Source organism: Typopeltis vanoorti, chromosome 4, assembly GCF_054136105.1.
Source record: "Typopeltis vanoorti isolate ZY-2024b chromosome 4, IOZ_Tvanoo_1.0, whole genome shotgun sequence".
Lineage (NCBI taxonomy): Eukaryota > Metazoa > Arthropoda > Arachnida > Uropygi > Thelyphonidae > Typopeltis > Typopeltis vanoorti.
Window position 1 is genome coordinate 67,613,747 of NC_143552.1, and position 21,313 is coordinate 67,635,059.

Below are 21,313 nucleotides of genomic sequence, written 5' to 3' on the forward strand. Positions count from 1 at the left end.
GGGAAACAGTATTTATTGAAGCAGTGCTTAAAATGAGTCCATGTTAAAGTTTATTTGGCAAGTTTTCTAATGGTATAGCATGATCCTAGACCACACATGATATAACTCTTCCATATACTCTAGCAGTTATATTACCTAGCTTTCATTCCAGGTTTAGATTTAGTTGCCAATATGGAAATGTATGATTATCAATGCCCACTTCTTGATATCAATCTTCACACCATCCTATAGTCTAAAAAAGAAAACCTAGTCAGTCTCCTCATTTTTCATAAAAAAAAGAATTTGCTGCACTTGATCTTGTTTTTGGTACTACCAAGATTCCAATCCAAGAATAGATTTCCATAGTGGCAACTAAATAAATGAGTATATACTTTGTCCACTAGAGGATGGAAAGTGCTATATGTGGTGATTTTTGGTACCAAAAGATAAATTATTTTTGAAAGTATTTAGCAATAATGCTCATTCTTTCTGTATTATCATATTTATGAGTATTTATTTGTTTAATTGTTAATTGTGTGATTAATTGTATGATTTTTAAAGCTTATTATCAAAATTGGGCATGTTGAAATTGACTTTCAACATGTGATTTTTTTTTTCTTTTCTGCAATGTGTGCAGAATATATGCACTTTGTAGAATGAGAGATTTATGGAAGGAGAATGAAACTGATAAGCTGGTTTGTTGTAGGTGCTTTGAGAGTGAATGCTAGTAACATGAGGAGAGCAAGATGGATGATAATGGTCATATGAAAGACAAAATGCCTGAAAATGCAATTATGAATGGCAAGGTTGATGTTGCATACATTTTTCGTGTGGAAATTCATATATTCATATAGCTCAATTATGTGGTGTTCTCTACCGAACAAAACATGAAATTGAGTGGTTGGAGAAAAAACATCTGGTGGATGCTATAACAGAAACAAAAGAAGGTGAGATGCAATGGGAGAGAGAAAGCAGAGGATGAAAGAGCAAAAGCATGCAAATAAGGGTCAAATTTTGTATGGTGATTCAGGAAAAAGTGACAGTAAATGAAGATAGATGGCTGCCGGTTTAATGTGAAGTAAGGTGTTGCACTTTGGGAAGAAGAGATCACAAGTTGTGTACTATGTTGGTGGAACTGAACCGCAAGAAACTGATGAGGAGAGGGGCTTGGGGGATAATTTGAACAGGGTGTTGAAGTTTACAGGGCATTTTGAAAATGTAGCCAAAACAGCACATCAGATTACGTGGTTGTTGAAGTACATGCTAACAAGTAGGGATAAAAAAGTTATTGTTCTCTTTAATAAGGCTTTAAGTCCACATCTGGACAACTCATCTGATCACCTGGATTCTGTGGATATGAAGAGGTGATGGAAAGGATCTAGAGAATACATTGTGGCAGGTCAATGGAATTCTCTCTCTGAGAACAAATTGAAAGTTTGTAGACTTCAAAAACTAGCTAATAGACAAAAAAGAGGAAACATAATAGAAGCATATTACTTACTTACTTACTGTCCTCTTCTGTCGGGGACGGGTTGAGTCTTCCATGTTTCCACAAAAACCTCCAGGAGTCTCGGTTTCTTGCATGGCTGGTGAGCTGTCTATATGTTTGTAATCCAGAGTTGATCTTTATTGTTGTTATTCATTTAGTTCTTGGTCTACCTTTTTTTTTTTCTTTTATTCTTGCACACAGAACAAGGTTGGGTAGTCTTTTTGATGGCATTCTCTCGACATGTCTGTACCACCGAAGTTGTCTTCTTTTGATCTTTTCGATTAAAGAGTATGCATGTTGTAGGTTTGTCTTACAGTTTCATTTGTTTTCTTTTCTGTCCATTTTGTTTTATTTATTTTTCTGAGACATTTCATCTTGAAAGCTCCAGTTTTCATATCTCCGTCTTCTTGAGTGTTCAAGTTTCTGAAGCATATAGCACAGTGGGTATATAATTATATGATTTTATTTTTAGAGGTTTGGAGATTTTATTATTTTTCCAGATTTTACCTAGCTTATTAAATGATGACCATGCAGTCGATATTCTATGTTTAATAGTGGTCATGGTATCTAGGTGTTCTGTTATTATGTTCCTAAATATAGAAGCATATAAGTGTTATTAAAGGGGCTTTATAGGATTGACACTGAAGACTTTTTTCATCATGTGGCAGGAAGAGAAAAAACAAGAAGTCGTTCATGGAAATTGTGTAAGAGTATTTAGCAAGGGTGTTAGGGTTAGATTTTTTGCGGAGAGTGGTAGAGGTAGTTGGGTGTGCTTTGTCAATGAATGAGTTTAAGGAGAGATATGATAGGTATCAGGGGCAAATGCTGGTCTTGAAATTCACGCTTACTCTTGTTATCATTCAGGGAGTGAGAGGTGTGATTGAAGTCTGATTAGCAGAATAATAAATTACTGAATGAATTTAATATTAATGAATTATTTCTAAATATATAGTTTAAAACTATATATTTAGAAATTTATGTACATTTAATCATATAAATACAATATTTATTTTACAAATGATATTCTATCTTTTTCAATTTAGCTGACCTACTTGAATACAAATTCTACCTTACAGTTCTTCTTTATGAACTGGTCAATAACATCGTCATAAAAAGTTGGTTGTAACTTAATTTTCCCAAGCACCACGCACACTTGTAAAGGCTGGCTGAAGCTCACTGGCTAGAGCTACTTTGACTGCGTATGATATGTGTTATGTGTTTAAGGCGACGTGAAAGGAGCAGAATTGGCTATGCGCGCGCATGAAATCACAGTGCTGCAGCGAGGACCTGGAAGCTCCCACATCTGAGCAAGCCAAGGTAACTTTCACTAGATGAGCAAGCATCAGCCTTCGATACACAACACAAAGCTCAATTATTGCTGCGCAAGCTTAAGACGTCTTCTGTCTACAAAAATAAAAGCCTAAATGGAATGCTTATAAATGCATGCATTTATTAACAAATAAATATTACTTCTTTCTCAAGTAATGAACTTGCGCAGCAAGCATGGAGAATTCGCCCCTGATAGGTATTATGTGAATAATGGCTAGTGTTTGAATAATCAGTCCCCCCCGATGAACCTTTTGACTCCATGAAGATACCTGTATAATAATAATATATTTCTGTAATTCTTTTCAGGAGTCACTTATGGGTCAAAGCCAAATAGCTGGGAGGAGACCTCCACATCACCTTTAAGCAATGCAGAAAACTGACTGGGGCTTCTGACCTCATGTCCATTTCTCACCTTCATGTGCTGCGCCCTTATTAAAAGGTATCTACTAGGTACTGAACGAATGAGAATGGGTAGGCAATTTAGGAACTAACCAAACAAATTTTGCTATCTATTGGCTTAAACCAGAAATACATATGATGGTACAACATAATGAAATTTCATGCTGACTGGGGCATTGTCCAGTAAAACAAGGTCCCGAGCAATTTCCTCAGGGGGGGCCAGGATGAACATTGAAAAATCAGCTACTGGAACAAACTCAGACTCAACATCTAGAAGAAGGAGAGGAACAAACCGAATGTCAGAAGAATTGAAGATAGGAACTGGAACCATCTGTAGAAGGAGTATTAATGGAAAGGAAATCGAAGTTGCAGAAGAACTGAGAAAGTACTGTGTGAACATTACTAAGATGAAGAAGAAAACAAAAACAGATGAAATGTTACTAAATAAGTATAAGATGTTATATTCAAGCAATAATGATCAAGGAAAGAAGGAGTAGTGAAAGCATTCAGCATCAAACATGAAGATAAACATCTTGATTAGAAGGCAATTTCAACTAGAGTTGTGGGCAGACTTCAAAATAGGGGAATGGACAATGAAATGTATTTGTGCCCACAGTGGCAAGGAAGAGGAGTGGAATTTGTCTAGTCATTAGAGCAGCCAGCTGACATAAAGAAAATGAAAATAGGGATACCTGCTGAAGATCTGAACAGAAGAATAGGAAATGAATCCACCAGGCATATAGAAACTTATTGGGAAAATTTGGAGAAAAGGATAATTGTAAGTATCTGCTGGATATCTGCACAGGGTATGGACTAGTTATTACTAAAAACAACATTCCAACATAAAGATGTGCATAAACTCACATGGAGAGAAGACACAAGAAATAAGAAATGCCTCATTTGTCATTGTTGATAGCGATATCTTCATGGTAGTTAAGGATACAAGTGTATCCTGAATTAAAATTGAATTCAAGTTAAGCAGCTTTTACAGGTAAACTGTAGACTCAACTGTACAAACATTGTTGAAGAAAAAATTAAACAGTTTAAAAAAAAAAAAAAAACTTGGAGTCTCAGTGGGACACTGAAGAAAACACTGATTGGTGCTAGGGAGGCATATGGTGAAGCTGTCTGCAATGATAGAAAAATAAGAACACATGGTGGACACAAGAGTTAAAGAAGCAGTCCTGGTAAAGAAGAAAGCATACCAAAAGTTCCTAGCAAATAAGACAGCTAAGTTGTGTATAAAAATAGCTAAACAAAAGTCATGGGAAGACTTTGGTAAGAATATAGAAGATAATCGAAACCATGTCTTTCCACCTGAGCATGTTATTACTGACTGAACTACAGAGATGCCTAAAAATAAATAAAAAAATAAGGAGAACAGTTTTGAGAGTTTGAGTTTAGTGTTTAAAATAGAAGAGGAAAGTTCAGTAATTTAATATATTCAAATAGTTTTTAGTATAGGAAGTTATTTTGAAAGTTGTTATCAACAAATATTTTATCACTTTACCAAAGAACACGTTTCCATAAGTTAAAATTAGGGCTAGGAATGATGTGGCATTTTTTGATGATATTGCAGCCTCATTTGTATCCTGTTATTATTGCCTGTCATGGCCAAGACAGCTTATTTGAAAAATAAGCTGTCTTGGCCATGACAGGCAATAATAAACCTGATTAATGCTCTGATAGTGCAGTGCATTATTAGAGCGTTAATTAGGTTTCCTGATAAACAGGATTTGAACTAAGTCTTTCCACCCAAAGGGCATCATTGACTGAGCTTCAGAGGCTTTATTTTGAAAAATATTATGTCATAATTTATAGAACATTCTCAAACAACAAAGGAATCTTTATTGGGTCAAGAGCCATAACAGTAATACCTTAATTCACATGCTTTCCTTTGAAACACTTCGAAAAGGGTTTAGGATTTCTATTTTTCAGCCCAGGCAATGTATATTGATCTGGATTTATTCATATTGTATATTATTTTTAAAAAAAAGCAATATTCTTTATAGGTCCTGTATGAGCAAACTATGAAGAAACGTGATAAGAATAGCGATGGATATCTCAATTTAGATGAATTTCTGGCAGATTCTCATGGCAAAGCTCCCCTTCCAAATACTGAGCATTTTGTAGTTGAAAAAGATCGTTTTGATAATGACTATGATATCGACGGAGATGAGAAGCTAAATAGGGAGGAGGTGTTGAAATGGTTAATTCCTGACAACAAGTAAGTATTATTTAATTAGACAAGATTTTTTATTATTATTGTTATACCTGCATTACTAACAATCATTGCAAACTGATTCATTTAATAGTCAAACTGAAACACTTAATACAAGAAGTTATCAAAAAGGTTTGTTCACTGTGGTGATAAATAAATTTTCTTAAATAATAGATATCAAATTCTTGATATCCTTCAAGGAGTATACAGGATAATGTGATTGTACTTCATCAAAAGTTGATTAATAACTTCCCATTGATAATTTTCCTCAATATTAGTCTCATCTGTCAGGACACCAATATTGTCAGCTCTTATGCTTCAGTCTTCTAAGGCCATTCTAACTGCATCAGTCAATTTAAATCTTGGTCTTCCTCTAAGTTATTTTTCTGGAATTGCACCATCTGTTTTGCTAACCTTTCCTTTACCATTCTACTGGAGAAACTGCTTTACTCACTTTAATTCTGCTCACACATTCCTGGCTGCTTTATCAAATTTCAGGTTTTTAATGGCTTGTTCTACCTCAGGTATTGATGATATGTATTTCTGATTGCATTCCTCTTGAATATTTTCTTCCATCATTTCACTTCTTGTTTCATTTAACCATCTTCAAAGTAATTTTAGGTAGGAGATGAGTTCATTGCTGGCTGTGAGATTACCATCCTGCATATTTGAAGACCTGAGATAGCTCGTAAAAGCTCCATGGTTAGTCTATAGAGTAGGGTTTCTAGACTGTGTAAAAATAAATTTAAAGAATAAATGATTAATAAATTAAAAATATTAAAATAATTTTTTTTTTTTTTTGTAGTCTGACTGCAGTACTGATGTGTTTTCAACCTTTTGTGGGCAGAAGGCACATGATAAAAAAAAAAAAAAAAAATTGCTTCAGACATCAGAATATACCCAATGGAAAAAACATGAGAGATAGGGGTAATGGTAAGTTGACGATGGCATTCCTCATGCAGAGCAAAATGTACCCAAACTGAACACAGATGATAAATCAGCAGACATTGGGGCTTCCCAACAGTGTATTGCAATTACATGGGTAAATGTGGCGATCTTAGCGACTTTGATCGTGGACATATTATCAGCACAAGACAGAGGGCATCTGTATCAAGGGTCTACTGTGAGTATATCAACAAATATACTAGAGAACAAGTGGTGGCCGACCACATGCCATTGATGATCAGGGTGGACATAGACAGTTCAGGCTCATACAGACTAACCAGAGGACAATGGTGCCACAAATCACATCCAGTTTCAATGTCAAAGGTTCAAGCAGCATCAGCGAGCAAACGGTATGGCGTACCCTGAATCCCATGGGCCACAGGAGCTGACGCCCTAATCGTGTACTACTGTTGACAGCTCATCATTGGGCATTTCACCTCACCTGGTGTCAGGACCATCAAAACTGGACCTCTGCAGAGTGGACCAAAGTCATGTGGTCTGGTGAAGTCTGTTATCAGTTGGACCAAGCTGATGGGAAGGTGTGGGTCTGCCCTGTTCAAGGAGGTGGTGATGGTTTGGGGAGCCTTCATGTGGCACATTAGGTCCCGTAGTGTGTCTGAAGAGGTCCCGTGGCCTTCGTGTATCCTATAGCCAATGGTCTGTTTCAGCAGGACAATGCGCTGCCCCACTGAGTTGCAACCACCCAGACATAGCTCAAGGAACACTTGTCTGATGGGATGATCCAGCTCTCTTCCCCCCCCCCCCCCCCCAATGTCCTGGAATTTAAATCTGATCGAATCTCTCTGGGATGCTATAGAGCAAGAAGACATCAGATCCATGTATCCAGGACCGATGTCGAAAGCACAGTTGTGGACACAATGCTGCAACAGGCATGGCTGGAATTACCTCCAGCAACCCTCTGGCATCTGGTGGAGTCAATGCCTTGGAGAGTACAGGCTGTTATTCATGCGTTAGAGGAGGACCGACACAATATTAGGTAGGTAGCTCTAATGTTTTGCCCATTGAGTGTATTTCTCTTTAGTTCTCATGCTATCTTTATCATCTCTGATTAATTTTACAGTATGCTCCATTACCAAGCTTCTTTGATAGCTTCCAAAATTCCTTCCTGATATTGATCTACTATATTCATACCAGTCTTCCCGTTTAACTACTTTTACACTTTGCTTCGCTCTCTTGCATTTTCCTCTGTATTCTCTTAGAGCACATGCTGAATTACTTGTTAGGAAATTTTGATGTGCTTTCTTCTTTTTCATGACCACCTCTTTAACTGCTTGAGTCTGCCATGGAATTCTGATTTTTCTATTCCTACAGATAACTTCACCACATGCCTCTCTGACTGGATCAGTCAATGTTTTCTTCAGGGTGCCATTTTCTTTAAGGTTTGATTTCTGTTTTCATATTCTCATTTTTTTTCTTGATTATTGTTTGTATATTTCCATCCACAGTTTACCTCTGAAAGTTGCTTGACTTTGTACAAAAATTTTAAAAATAATATCTTTCTCTTTCTATATGAAATTCATTTTTATCTTGCTTAAAACTAAATGGTGATCACTTCCTATTTTGAATACAATGTATATTCTTGTGCCCTGAACCAGTGAAGGTATCACTATCAACAATAAAACTTTTCTTATTTCTTGTCTTTTCTCCATATGAATTTGTACATGCCTTTATGATGGAACATGGTATTAGTAATGACTAATCCATGTGCTGAACAAAAATTTGATGTTTCTAATGATGTCACTGCATTCATACCATTGCATTAGCTTGCTATGAACCACCTTCTCTCTTTACACAGTCTTTCAACTTTTTTCCTTTAGGAAGGCATGTTCCTTTCTCCATTCAGTCATATTATTTTACTGCTTCTTTGAATTTCAACAATTATCCCATTCCCAGGATAATAGGCTCCACGAGTTCTCCCACTATTTTGGCAAAAATTCTAAAGAGACAGATTTGATCTGATTTTCCCTTTCAGTCATTTCCAACCTTAGGTGACTTTGTAGGCATTGCCCACAAAGTATTCCTGGTGAGATTTTTTTTTTTTTTTTTTTTACATAACATTATTCCAGAGTGTCTGGAGTTTGGTTGAAAAGATCAGTTTGGAATTTGGTGAAAGGCTTCATGGTTTGGAACTGATCTCTACTTTGTCCATGCAGTGGAATTTAAGCAGAACTAGATTATAACTGACATGCTGATGTCAAAGCTGTTTTGTGTGGATTACCCTGTTTATAATAAAGGAACAAGAGATTATAAATTTGGGAACAAGATGGGAACCAATATATTGATTCATGTATGACTCCTTATTTACACATCCACAATATTTCCAGTCTGTTGTCAAGATTCGCTCTTCTGCATCTCTTTAGATATACAGAATAACCCAAGGAGGGTGTGCAAATAAGAACCCCTACTCCAGTCCTGTTAGACCCTCCAAATTTCCATTAAGAAAGAAGTAAGTATCTCTCTCTCTCTCTCTCTCTGTTTGTGTTATGTTTCTTGGAGAAACAAAAACCTGATATTATGGCATAGCATACGTTTCCAGGCAGCTTCCAGTTTAACTTGACTGTGCATCCTCGCACACTTAATGAGGCAATGCAGAAGGGAGATATAATGATTAATGAAGTGTGTAAGTCTTTAACATGTAGATTTTTTTTTATCATTTCTTCTCATTTCAGATTTTGTTCCTTTTTTTGAATTAAATCTTTTAATTTCTTCTGTTTATTCTATTTTTTTTTTTAATTAAGTCATCTTTTCTTTTTGATGATCTTGTCTGGATACTAATTTTTCTGATGCCTTACTTGCTTCTTTGATTTCTCCTTGTTTAATGGTTTCATTTGTTTGCATTTGGTCTTATATCTGTTCAATAGTTATACTAGATTTGTTTTTATTAATTTTAATTAATAATAATGAAATTAGTATAACTGTTTAACTCTTTACTAGACTGAACTGGATAATCTGAGAATTGCTCTTTATTCCCTTATAAGCTGTCCTAATAGGCTCCACCAGTTCTCCCACTCTTTTGACAAAAATTCTAAAGAAACAGATTTTGATCTGATTTTCCCTTTCAGTCATTTCCAACCATAGGTGACTTTGTAGGCATTGCCCACAAAGTATTCCTGGTGAGATTATTTATTTATTTTTTTTTTTTACAGGGTAGTTCACCATTGCTTTCCCCAACTCCACAATTTTATCCAGGCTCGGGACTGGCATACAGCTGGGACGTATTCATGACTGAATAATATATGCACGTAAACACAAGAAAGATATTTAATTAACCAAATATTTCAGTAGCACTACAAGAACAGTTTTAAAAAAATACAAGGTGGAATGGTCTATTGTTAGTATTCTACCTTGTATTTTTTTTTAAAACTGTTCTTGTAGTGCCACTGAAGATGGTCTGCTATTTTCAGACCAAAATATTTGGTTAATTAAATATCTTTCTTGTGTTTACGTGCATATATTATTCAGTCTTTATGTCACAAGTATCCTTAAAACATCATATTCATGACTGTAATCCATGTTTGTGTTCACGGGGCTGGTTTGCCTGTTTTGGGGGATGAAAAACCCCGAGTTTCCGGGTGGAAAGAGACAGATGGTAATGTGATATTCAGAATTTTTGCATTTCCTACAGGATGTGATATGTCCAATCTCTGTATAACTAAAACAGGGTTTTAGTTATACAGAGATTGGATCACTTGGGTTGCACCTGCCTTGAAGCAGGTGCAACCCAAGTGATCATATGAACCACAACACAGGCACTGCATTGTGGTTCATATGATATGGTTCACTTATCACTCTAGTAGTTGTTAGATAACTTTCTCCCACTTTGCAAGTTAATTTTTTTTTTTTTTTTTAATAAATATCTTTGTATGTTTATCCTTCTAAAGGTAATTAGATAGAAACTACTACATTAACTGAAAGCACATTTTGTTTTATCCAGTGAAATAGCTGCAAATGAAGCTGATCATCTTCTGGAAAGTTCTGATGTAGATAAAGATGGGAAACTATCCATTCAAGAAATAATAGATCACCATGAAATATTTGTTGGCAGTGAAGCAACAGACTTTGGAGAGCACTTACATAATACTCAAAAATTCAAAGATGAACTCTAGCAATATCAAATTCTCTATGTACCTATTTATAATATAAGACAGAGTTATTTATATATATCTCATTAATATATTAGATACCATCTACCTCCTGATGTAGCTGATAAACCATAAGGCTTTTGTGATTTAACTTTGGAGATAGAATTGTAGTTTTGTGAATTTCTGTAGTGTTGATAAATTATATTATACACAGCAAACAAGGAGGGGAAAAAAAAAAAAAAAAATATATATATATATATATATAGCAGGACATTCAGCTAACAGATGTAGAAACACTGTTTGCTTGCTGTGCCAATAACTGTAGTCATGATTATGAACATCAATTTTATAAATTGAATTTATACAAATATATATGTACATTATAATACTTCATGTCTGTGAATGTTAAACTTTTTATATATCCCATTTATTCCTTTCAAGTGCAAGTTCATGTAATGTTTTAATACAACTTTGCTCATTTAAGAATATTATTAGCTGTATGTATTGCATTTAAATGTTTATGTAAAAAAAACAGAAGTTGTATTTTCATTCTAATATTGAATACAAAGATATGAAGCAGTCATCTCTATTTCACAGCATTACAACACCAAAACAGTAAGTCAAAAATTATGTTTATTAACTGGCTTATGTTTCTCTGGGATTTCAAACTATCTTAGGAACGTATTCAGATAGTAACACAGAAGACCTAAAGTCCTAATTTGTTACCCTCTCATGTTGTATAAATTATTAATAGTTATTAAGTTGATCTTAAGATGCTGTCTCCCAATTTTTTAAAAGTTTAATGTAGTCATCCATGTAGTTAGATGAGTGTTTCATAACCACTGCTGACTAAAAAAAATAGTCTCTTTGACTTGTAATGACCTCTATATAGCACAGTAGTTTTCTTTGCTTTGAACTTGTGTGATAGTGTCCAAAGCATGATCTGCTTGACCTAGCAGACCATGCACTATCACACATAATGATGGTAGAAATGTAATTTTTATATTCTTTGAGGTAACAAATCTTCCTGTCTGTCCACAGTAGGTCATCTGATAGTCACAGGGCACTTTATACATTCTGGGATGTGATAGAGGATGGAGTTTGTCCTTCGAGAGCAGATCAGGGTTACTACTTTAAAGGTTATATTTCTTTAGTTATAATTTCATATGTGTCCTGGATATATGGGATAGGAATAGAAGGGTTTTGGTCTTTTGTGTTTGAAGGGGCTGGGGGAGGATGCAGTATTTCATCAATTTTGAAGGAGCTGTAGCTGTTGACCAAAGAAGTGTAGTGAAGATAGTTCTGTGAAAAGAGTTCTGTCTTCACTACACTGGATGATAGTGTGATTGATTATACAAGTATCTTCCAGTGTGTTAACTTACTATAAATAGAAAAAGATAGTAAACTGTGGAAAGACATATCAAAAAAGAGTATTCAATTATTTGATTCTAATGTAATTTTTTTTTTTTTTTTTTTTTTTTTAGGGTGTTGGCTGATTAGATGAGTTATAAAAGAATCTAAAGTATGATGGAAAGAGCCTGCATATCAGTACCTGCCTGTATGGGTTTGTTTCCTGTAAATTTACTATCCTTTTCTATTTCTAATGTGAATTTTATTTTTGGATGGGTTATTCAGGAATTGTACAAAATCTTCAAGGTCTTTCTGGACGTGCTTCCATATAATAAAAATATCATCAACATATTTCCACTAGGCATGACGTGGCTTTTGAATTGTCTGTGCTATAAGTTTCTTCCTCAGATTTTTCCATATATAAATTAGTGATTGGTGATGATAGAGGTGAGCCATTGCAAGACCATATTTTTGGTAGTAAAATCTCCCTTTCCAATTAAAAAATAAGGATTGGAGGCAATTTAGATGTAGTTTTGTTGTTTACAAATGTCTCTATGGAAGAATCAGTAGATATCCTTGCCGACCTGTTTAGTCCTGACATTATACATCTCTTCCATCATTGTTTCCAATCCTGATGCTTTACTTGGATGAGTAGATTTTACTACCAGAAATCCAATTGCTAATTTATATATGGAAAAATATGAGGAAGAAGCTATAACACAGATGACCCTAAAGCCACATGTCTAGTGGAGATATGTTGATATTTTTATTATATGGAAGCACACCTAGAAAGACCTTGAAGATTTTATACGTTTCCTAAATAATCACCATCCAAAAATAAAATTCCCATTAGAAACAGAAAAGGATGGTAAATTGCCATTCCTAGATATCCTTGCTCATAAAAACAATGCTGGAGGATTAACGTTAGAAGTTGGAAAGAAAAAAACCCTCAACAAAAATTAGGTGTTATCAGAATCTAAAGTATCTTATCCATGGGGCCAAATCTCAAACCTTTAAGTCTGGCAGTAACTGTGCTTTGTGTTCTCTAAATGCTCCATATGAAAATTAGCCAAAGGGAAGGACACACCCCATTGTAGTACATTAATTTTTTCGTAGAATTTTCCTTGCCAAGTAAAGTAACTTGCATACATAGTAAATTTTAATAATTTAAAATTCTTGGGGAAGAAGTTTCACTTATTACATAAATTATTTACTAGTTGTACATTTTTACGTAAAATTTGAAATGAGCATTTTCATTATTATTTTAAATAAAAAGCAGGGGAGTTACCTATAAGAGGAGCAAGTGACTTTACTAATTCTTTAGCTAGTCTGTAAATGGAACTGTCCATACTATCAACTGTGAGGCATGTAGGAGAGGGGTAAGATTTGTGAATTTTTGGGACCCTATAAATACAACACAGTTCAATCTGAACAGGTTTATTTTAAAGGATTTCTTTCAGCTAAGAAGTAATTTTTTTCAATAATTTATGAGCTTTTCTTTTGAGACATAGTAAGATCTTGATCTGTGTTTTGGTAAGTAGATGTCAATTAGAAGATCATGCTTTTTTTTTTATTCCTCTTGATTTTCATATATCAGCTTTAGCTTTTTTTTTTTTTTTTTTTTTTTTTTTTTTTTTTTTGTATAGTTTTTTTTAAAAACAATTATTGCTTTTAGGTAGTTTAAATTTCGTTGGGATGCTTTGCCATTCTAGGAAAACATTAATGAATATTAGAGGCAGAATATAAATCCTACATTCAATATTCATCTTAATTTCTAGTTTTGATATTTGTTTCTCTGTGTGACAGTGACCTTGACTGAGAGCACTGCGAGCAACTCTGACAATAAATTTATAAAATCAATCTCAGCTAAGGTGTGATCAACATAGTATAGATGTTGGAAATTTTCAAATGACAGTTTTTTTTAAAAAAAAACAATTATGATAAAGGGTAATGCAACTGTTCATTATGAATCAAGAGGAATACAACAACAAAGAAAGTTTTCTAGATGACATTTTTCCATATTATTGATCAGAATCTCACTATGTCTCAAAAGAAAAGAGTTAATAAATTATTGAAAAAGTTTTTGACCCAAAGAAATTGTGTTAAACCACTCTGTGTTTATTGGGTTCCAAAAATTCACAAATCCAGTAATCTCTACATCCTATAGTTTAGACCATCCCACTTTCTAAACAGCAAAATCACTTGCTCCTCTCATAGATAGCTCCCCTTATACAGTGGCACACCCAGGGTGGGCCAAGCCCCCCCCCCCCCCCAAAAAATAAAAGAAAGTTTCCAAAATTCTTTTCCTAATTAAAATTCATTTTTTTATTTATGTTGTGTCGTGTCTTCTATTCCTATACTACTTATGAATTAGTGGTCACATAAGGTGGGAATACCCTATATTCTTGGGAATCACAGCCGCTGTTGTGAATGCAAGGCAAACAAAGTAGTGCTCATTTGCCTGAGCTGGGCCAGAGGAGATCACAGTTATCATGTATTGACGATCGCTGCAGATGCTTGGTCATAGGTCGTATGCAATGCGTAGTGTGTATTCTCAAATAGTCTACCCAAGATTAAACCTGAGTGCACTGCTGCCCTTATATATATATAAATTCTGTTCCTTTAAAATTTTTAATAAAAAATCGAATTCTTCCCTTTGCAAGATTAAACCTGAGTGCACCACTGCTCTTATATATATATATATAAATTCTGTTCCTTTAAAATTTTTAGTAAAAAATCGAATTCTTAAAATTTCGGACATATTTTTATTTGCTATCACTGAGACTCTTGATTTAATACTTAACTAAATCTTCCTTCTCTTACATATTTGAATTATTCAGATTTACTGTGTATGCAAGTTGCTTTACTTGCAAGGCAAAATCTACACACAAATTAATGGTGCTGCAGAGTTTCCCCATGTTATATATAGAACAAAGTACTTGGTATAGTCATTCACAAACCTTTAACTGGTTGCACTGTGTGGATGATGAGTTTGCCATTTAGTCCCATGGTCAAGATACTCAGGTTCTTTTGTAATCACCTAAACAACCTTCACATTAAAAAAAATCAAATAGCTATCTATCCTTTCTTGACACACTAATTCCACATCTTGTACAAACAATCACACCATCAGCCCAGCAGTGTGGAATCCATAAACTAATTCATACAGCTCTTGACCAGAACTCACTTCCACCACATTTTCATGGCTACATCTCTTAAAAACTGATAAAATGCTACATGTCTCCCCATCTCCTCCTCCCCAAACACACAAAACTAAAGCACTAAAGAATATAATATAAACTAGCAACCCTGATCTGCTCATCAAAGGACAAACTGTATCCTCCATCACATCCTGGAGTGTATAAAGTGCACTGTGACTATTAGATGGCTTACTGTGGACAGACAGAAAGATCTGTTGACATTTGCTACCACCATTATAGCAAGTTAGGACTTGCAGACCATATTCTGGACAACACCTCTTCATGGTGTCCAGAATATGGAGGAAGAAAACCAGTGTGCTATCCAGAAGTTGTTACAGAGAGAGAAACTATTTTTTGAGTTAGCAGTGACTATGAAAGCCTCACCTAACCTCAACAAGTATGGCTGCATTAATCTGATTTGAGAGACAGTCATCGTAAGATCAGTTTCAATCCAACAACTGTATAAAATGATACAGTTTTATAAATGAATTATATAAAACTATACAGTTTTATAAATGAAGGCTATTGGCTCTTTATATTTAAGTATATAAAACTACTTTACATAACATAAGAGGGCACCAAATTAGGATGACTTTTTCTGTTATAATTTTAATTGTTTTCTATAGTCATTGTTACTTGTGTAGAGTAACATGTAGTTGTCTCTGAAATCCAGCAAAATATAAGACAGTTAATAAACATCTGTTTATGACTTACTGTTTTGTGTTATAATATTGTGAAAAGAGATGAATAATGTCTAGCACCTGAGCCTGTGCACAAAGTGGAGTCACCATACTCTTAAAAATGTTTGTAATTTTGACTCTTGATGCTTTAATAAGTCTAGAGAAGAAGAACAAAAAAACAGAATTATATTTCAGGAATACAAATAATTTTTATAGCTTTTATTTTTTAAGATAAATTTTTTTATATAATCTCACTCTCAAAAATTTGTAAACCTATACATGGAAACCCTGCTTAAACATGCAAATATAGTTTTTCATTTCACTTCAAGCCTCCATTAAGCAGGATTATGGTTCACTACTGTTTTTAATTTTTGTATAAAACTGATGTTATTTAAAAAAGTGTGATATCTATTTATTTTCTGTAGAAATTTTGTTTGTTTATTTATATATAAAAATACTTTGGTTATTTGAATAGTTTCCCAACAGATGTTATGTTTTATTCGGGTTCATATTTTACTCATCAGGCAAATCTCACTGGCTTGTTTTTTTTTTTTTTAATCTTTCTATAATATATCAATATTATGCTGTTGATGCAAAAAAGATTTGATTTGTATTTTCATTACAAATTCTCCCACTTATACATCAATCAGATAATTAGATGTCATATTTGTATCTGAATATGATTGATAAGTTTTCTGTTTGGCTGAATACATAGTTATTAATAAATGCTCTTGAATAAAGAGATTAAAAAAAAATCATTAAATGATTTAAAAAGTGAAGCAATGCATTTTTAAAAATATTAATTTAACAAAAAATCACAAGTACATATGCAGTATTAACTTCAGCTTTTTATTTGATGCAGATTATGTTATACTTTTGAAAAAATTTTACTACATAATGAGTCTCTTAACTCAATAACTTCTGTAACGAATGTATGGAAATCAGCAATAAAAAAAAATGCAAACTGTGGAATCAACTGCATTCTCGATGAAGAAAGTAAAGATTAAAATATTTCAACTATTTAGGTACAATTTTCAATGAAGATGACATATAAAAATAAAATTAGCAAAGCTGTTATGGGGGGGGGGGGGGGGGGGCTGAATAAATTTAAGTATAATTAGGGAGAAATTAGCCAAAACACCAAACTTGCAATATATCTGAAAGCTGAATTAGAAATAATATTTGGTTGAACATTTAGAGGATCACAGATATGAAAGTGATTAACAGATTGAACAAAAAATATCAGTGGTGAACAGAGATAATCTTGGTAGTATGGTGGCTTAACCAGAAAAGATTAGCAGAACAGATGTGCAATGCTAGGAAAAGACTCAAAAGAAGACTGATCTAGGCTGAATTGATGTGTTTAAAAGACCAGAATTCAAGCTCTGACATACTGCAGACACAACAAATTAATTTGAAAGAAAACTGTTGATAGGAAGCTTGTGAGAACACAAACTTAATTATGTAATACTATTGCTCATAGTATCCTGGAGTATATAACAGGAAATGATGCCTATGCATGCAAATCATAGATGGACTTTGCTTCTTTTTAATTACACATAGCAAAAGCATAATCAGCCAAAAGTTGAACAAAGTTCACTGAGTTGATGTGAAACAGTAAAATACTCATCTACTTAATGCTATATGTAGGACAGTATTTAATAGTAATTTAATTGTATCTAAATAGTTTGTGGCACAATCCAGCTCTGTTTGTCTTCTTCTTCCACAAAGCAAGCAGTCTCTAGGAGGCAAAGCACCACTGCAAATAGGTTTTTGATGTTATTAGTATGCTATTTTTAGATTTCACTAAAGCTCATTTGTTTAATGGGTAATAAAATATGGAAAGGAAAAAAATGCTTCAGTTTCACTTTGATATGCTGTTTCTTTTTCTCATTTTCATTTTAAATGTTGGCTTCATCCTATAACAGCCAAATAATTTGGATCCATTTATGGTCCCTTTGGGTCCATAATGCAGGAATATGGGATATAATTGTTTCTAATAGTCCATGACTGTAATTGTATTTTCTCTTTGGCTACTTGTCTGCTTTGTTGCATGTGTGTTGGGAGTAATAATACTGATTTTTGTGAAGAAAAAATTCAGCATAGTGATCAAAGCTAGATAACTGGGAGGAGAATGGATTAAGGCAGAAGCCATGGTTTATTCTCCACATTTCTTAAAAGGCTACATAGTCTCTCCTTCAGTATGCAGGTAGACACCACATGGATGAGGATAGGCTGGCAATTTGAGATTTAACTGACCAGAGTGTATTCTGTATTGACTTAAGACAAAAAAAAAAAAAAAAAAAAAGACACAACATGAAATTATCAGGGAATGGAAAGAGCGGCTTTAGTATTCAACATACTAAACTTCTTGAAGAGCAGTTAATATCAAATAGAGTGATGTGGGCAAACATCAAAATAAGGAATTGGACAGTAAGGCTTATCATCCCTATGATTGCCCAGATGGTTCTACTAGGAAGAAGTGGAGGAATTTTTGAGTCATTAGAGAAGATGACTAACAAAGAAAATCATGGTCCTTATTGGTGATCCAAACAGTAGAGTAGGAAAATGAATACTAGATATACAGAAATTTTCAGGAGCATTTGGAGAAAAGAGCAAAGTTTATAAGAATGGTAAGTACTTTCTGGATAGCTGTTTGGGACAAGGACTAGTTACTAACATTCCATGTTCCAAACATAAAAAATGTGCACAAATACACATAGAGAGAAGATGCACAAGAAATAAGTCTTGTCAACTACATTATTGTTGAGCAACATCTTCATGATGGTTCAGGACACAAGAGTATAGAAGAGATTTGAAATAGGGAATAATTATTTAGTTTTAAAAAGAATCAAAGTTGAGCAATTTTTAGAGAAGGCCTGGTCAGAAGATCAAATTCTGGATGATTGGAGTAGAGCTTTCATACTACCGTTTATAAAAAGGGAAATAATATAGAGGAATATTCCTACCAAGTGTTCCAAGCAAGATTTTTGCAAGCATGCTTCAATGAGTTAAGCAAAAATGTGGAAGGGAAACTTGACTTGAGTGGGGTTTGGGCCAAACAGAGATGATCGTGATTGGATTTCTTTAAGACAAAAAGTTGAGAAATCATGAGAATATAACAAGAATCTGTATATTAAGTCTTGTAGATCTGGAAAAGGCATATGATAAGTTACCAAGAAAAAGCTGTTCAAAGTGCTACAATTATATGGTGATGGGACACTATATCAAGCAATACATGCATATTTGAGTTGTTAGTCAGCAGTTAGAATTGATGGAAGTAGAGTAAGATGGTTTGATATAAAATCAGATATGAAACAAGGGCATGCTACATCATCATCTATGTGGATCACATTATGAAGGAAAGTGATATTGGGCCTGATATCAAAATTAAAGATTCAACTCAGTTCTTTACTTTATGCAGATGATGTTATACTCTTAAATAAAGTCTTGGATTTCTTAAATTGAATAACTGCTATAATAAATCTGGTATGAAAATCAGCTGCATTTTGAATGAGAATCCTATATATAATTAGTAAAACATCAACTGTATAGGTAAAATTTTTAGTTAAGATGACAAATTAAATATGGAAATAGACAATATATAAGCAAAGCTAGTAGTGTGGGGAACAGAATAAATTTGTATGGAATATGAGAGAAATCAGTCAAAACACTTAGACCTGGTTAGAAATAGTTGAGCAAAGACTGAGAACCCAGATGTGAGAGTTCTGAGAAAGATTAGGAGAGTGGACAGATGGTATCAAGGGCATAGTCATATTAAAAATGAAGATATTAGGAAGGAACTTAGCATTCAGGAGTGTCAGAGAGAGAGAAAACCTCAGGTAGTATGGTCACTTAAACAGAATGAACAAAGAAATTTTAGCAAAAAAGATAAGATGGAAAGAGATCTAGCGGAGGATCTAGATGTAGGTGACTTGAGACAATATTGGAGACCTGACAGATAACAGAATAATTTGAATGAAATTGTTCATAGGAAGTTAACATAATGTAAATTCTTCATGTAACAATATCCTGTACACAGGCTTCTTGAGGATATATATGAGAAATTTTATAACAAAAATTCAGGATGAAAAATCTGCCTTCGTGTGAAACTGGCTATCCCACATTCAGTTTGAAAAGCACTCATAAAATTTATGTTCTAGATTGGATTTGAATATAAATATTATCAACCAAAGGCCACTGTCACTATTCAATGGTCTATGGAGGCTCTTTGGTTTCTTTTTTTAAGCTAAGTTTGACTGTATTTTTACATTGATGGTATTATTTCTTATTTATAAATATTGTTAGTATTATTCCTCTGAAGTCTCCCCCCCCCCCCCAGTTACATGACTGTCCAAACTTTGAATACTTGAAAATATTTCTCATTTTAAGTGTTCATAAAATACAAGTTAATATTTTCATCGGGATTCTCCATTAAAAAGTTGTAAAAATTGTATGTTATATTATACAATTCAATTATATATTAGTTAGGGCAGTAGTAGTAAATGGACTATTCCTAAAATCACATTCTCAAAGAGAGGTAATTTTTATGTTTGACACATTCCATTCAACATTGTATAATGTTACTGTTAAGAATTATAAAATGATCAGTAGTATGTTGTGTTACACTTAAAGTATTCTGAAAAATCAAGATAAAAGATATTTTGAAATCAGATGATAATTGTGAGACCAGTTTTGGCATTTTTTCTACATTCTTTAGTGGTAGAAAAAATCCAGTTCTTTTTTTCTTTCAGCTGTTATTAAGAAGTTGACGTTATATTGTTATATCTTTGAATTTGTTACAAATGTTATTACCAGTATAAAAATCTAATTCTTGCTATCTTATAGCTGCTACCAATTCGCTTGGGAAATGACTAAGTTTATGAACATTCCATTCAGAAAAGGTTATGCTAAACTACAAAGCAGGAAATTATGACCAACTGAGAAGTATACTGAGTTCACTGGAATTGAATCAGTTGCTGGATGGGAAGAATATCGACAGTGCATAGTAAGCATTTAAACAATACTTAAATAATGCAATATCAGAGTCTGTCCTGAGAGTTCAAAGAATAAATAGGGTAGGAGTCAAATGAATGCATAATCTTATTAAGCAGGAGATTAGTAAGTAAAGAATGAAAATTATGCAAAGTTTGAGTATGAAAAGAAACTGGCTCTGCGTGCTAAAGACAACCCACAAGAATTCTATCATATGCTGCAAGTAAAAGAAAGAATGAATATGAAAGAATAACTCTTCTAAATGAGATAGCATGAGAGTTATAGATACAAAAGAGATTGTTCAACTAATGAGTGCCCATTTTATTAAATGCTATCAACCTGGTGTATGTGACATTGAGTTCTGTTATCTCTTCACTGGATGAAGGAACTCAGATGTATAAAGACGAAGTGTTAGAGCTGTTGCATAAACAATAAGAATTTAGCAATAGGGACTGATGGGATATCAGCATGTGTGCTAAAAGAGTTCAGTTGAACTGGCTATTCCTTTGACAAGTCTAATGCAAGTCTCAAAACGGAAGATTCTGTAGGAATGAAAAGAATATGGTAATTCCATTGCACAAGGGTAGTGCAAAGACTGATGTATCCAGCTATCGACCAATTAG

The 21,313-nt window shown here is 33.8% G+C and overlaps 1 protein-coding gene across 1 annotated transcript in view; it reads left to right on the plus strand.

Annotated features, from left to right (window-relative positions):
* Positions 1-10,681, plus strand: part of LOC150107379 (reticulocalbin-2) — an 86,934-nt gene extending 76,253 nt beyond the window's left edge. Inside the window, exons 5-6 of the mRNA XM_090391241.1 lie at positions 5,209-5,423; positions 10,318-10,681. Of these exons, the coding sequence (XP_090247367.1) occupies positions 5,209-5,423; positions 10,318-10,489 (387 nt within the window). The 3' untranslated portion in view covers positions 10,490-10,681. The remainder of the gene's footprint in view (positions 1-5,208; positions 5,424-10,317) is intronic.
* The last annotated feature ends 10,632 nt before the right edge of the window (positions 10,682-21,313 follow it).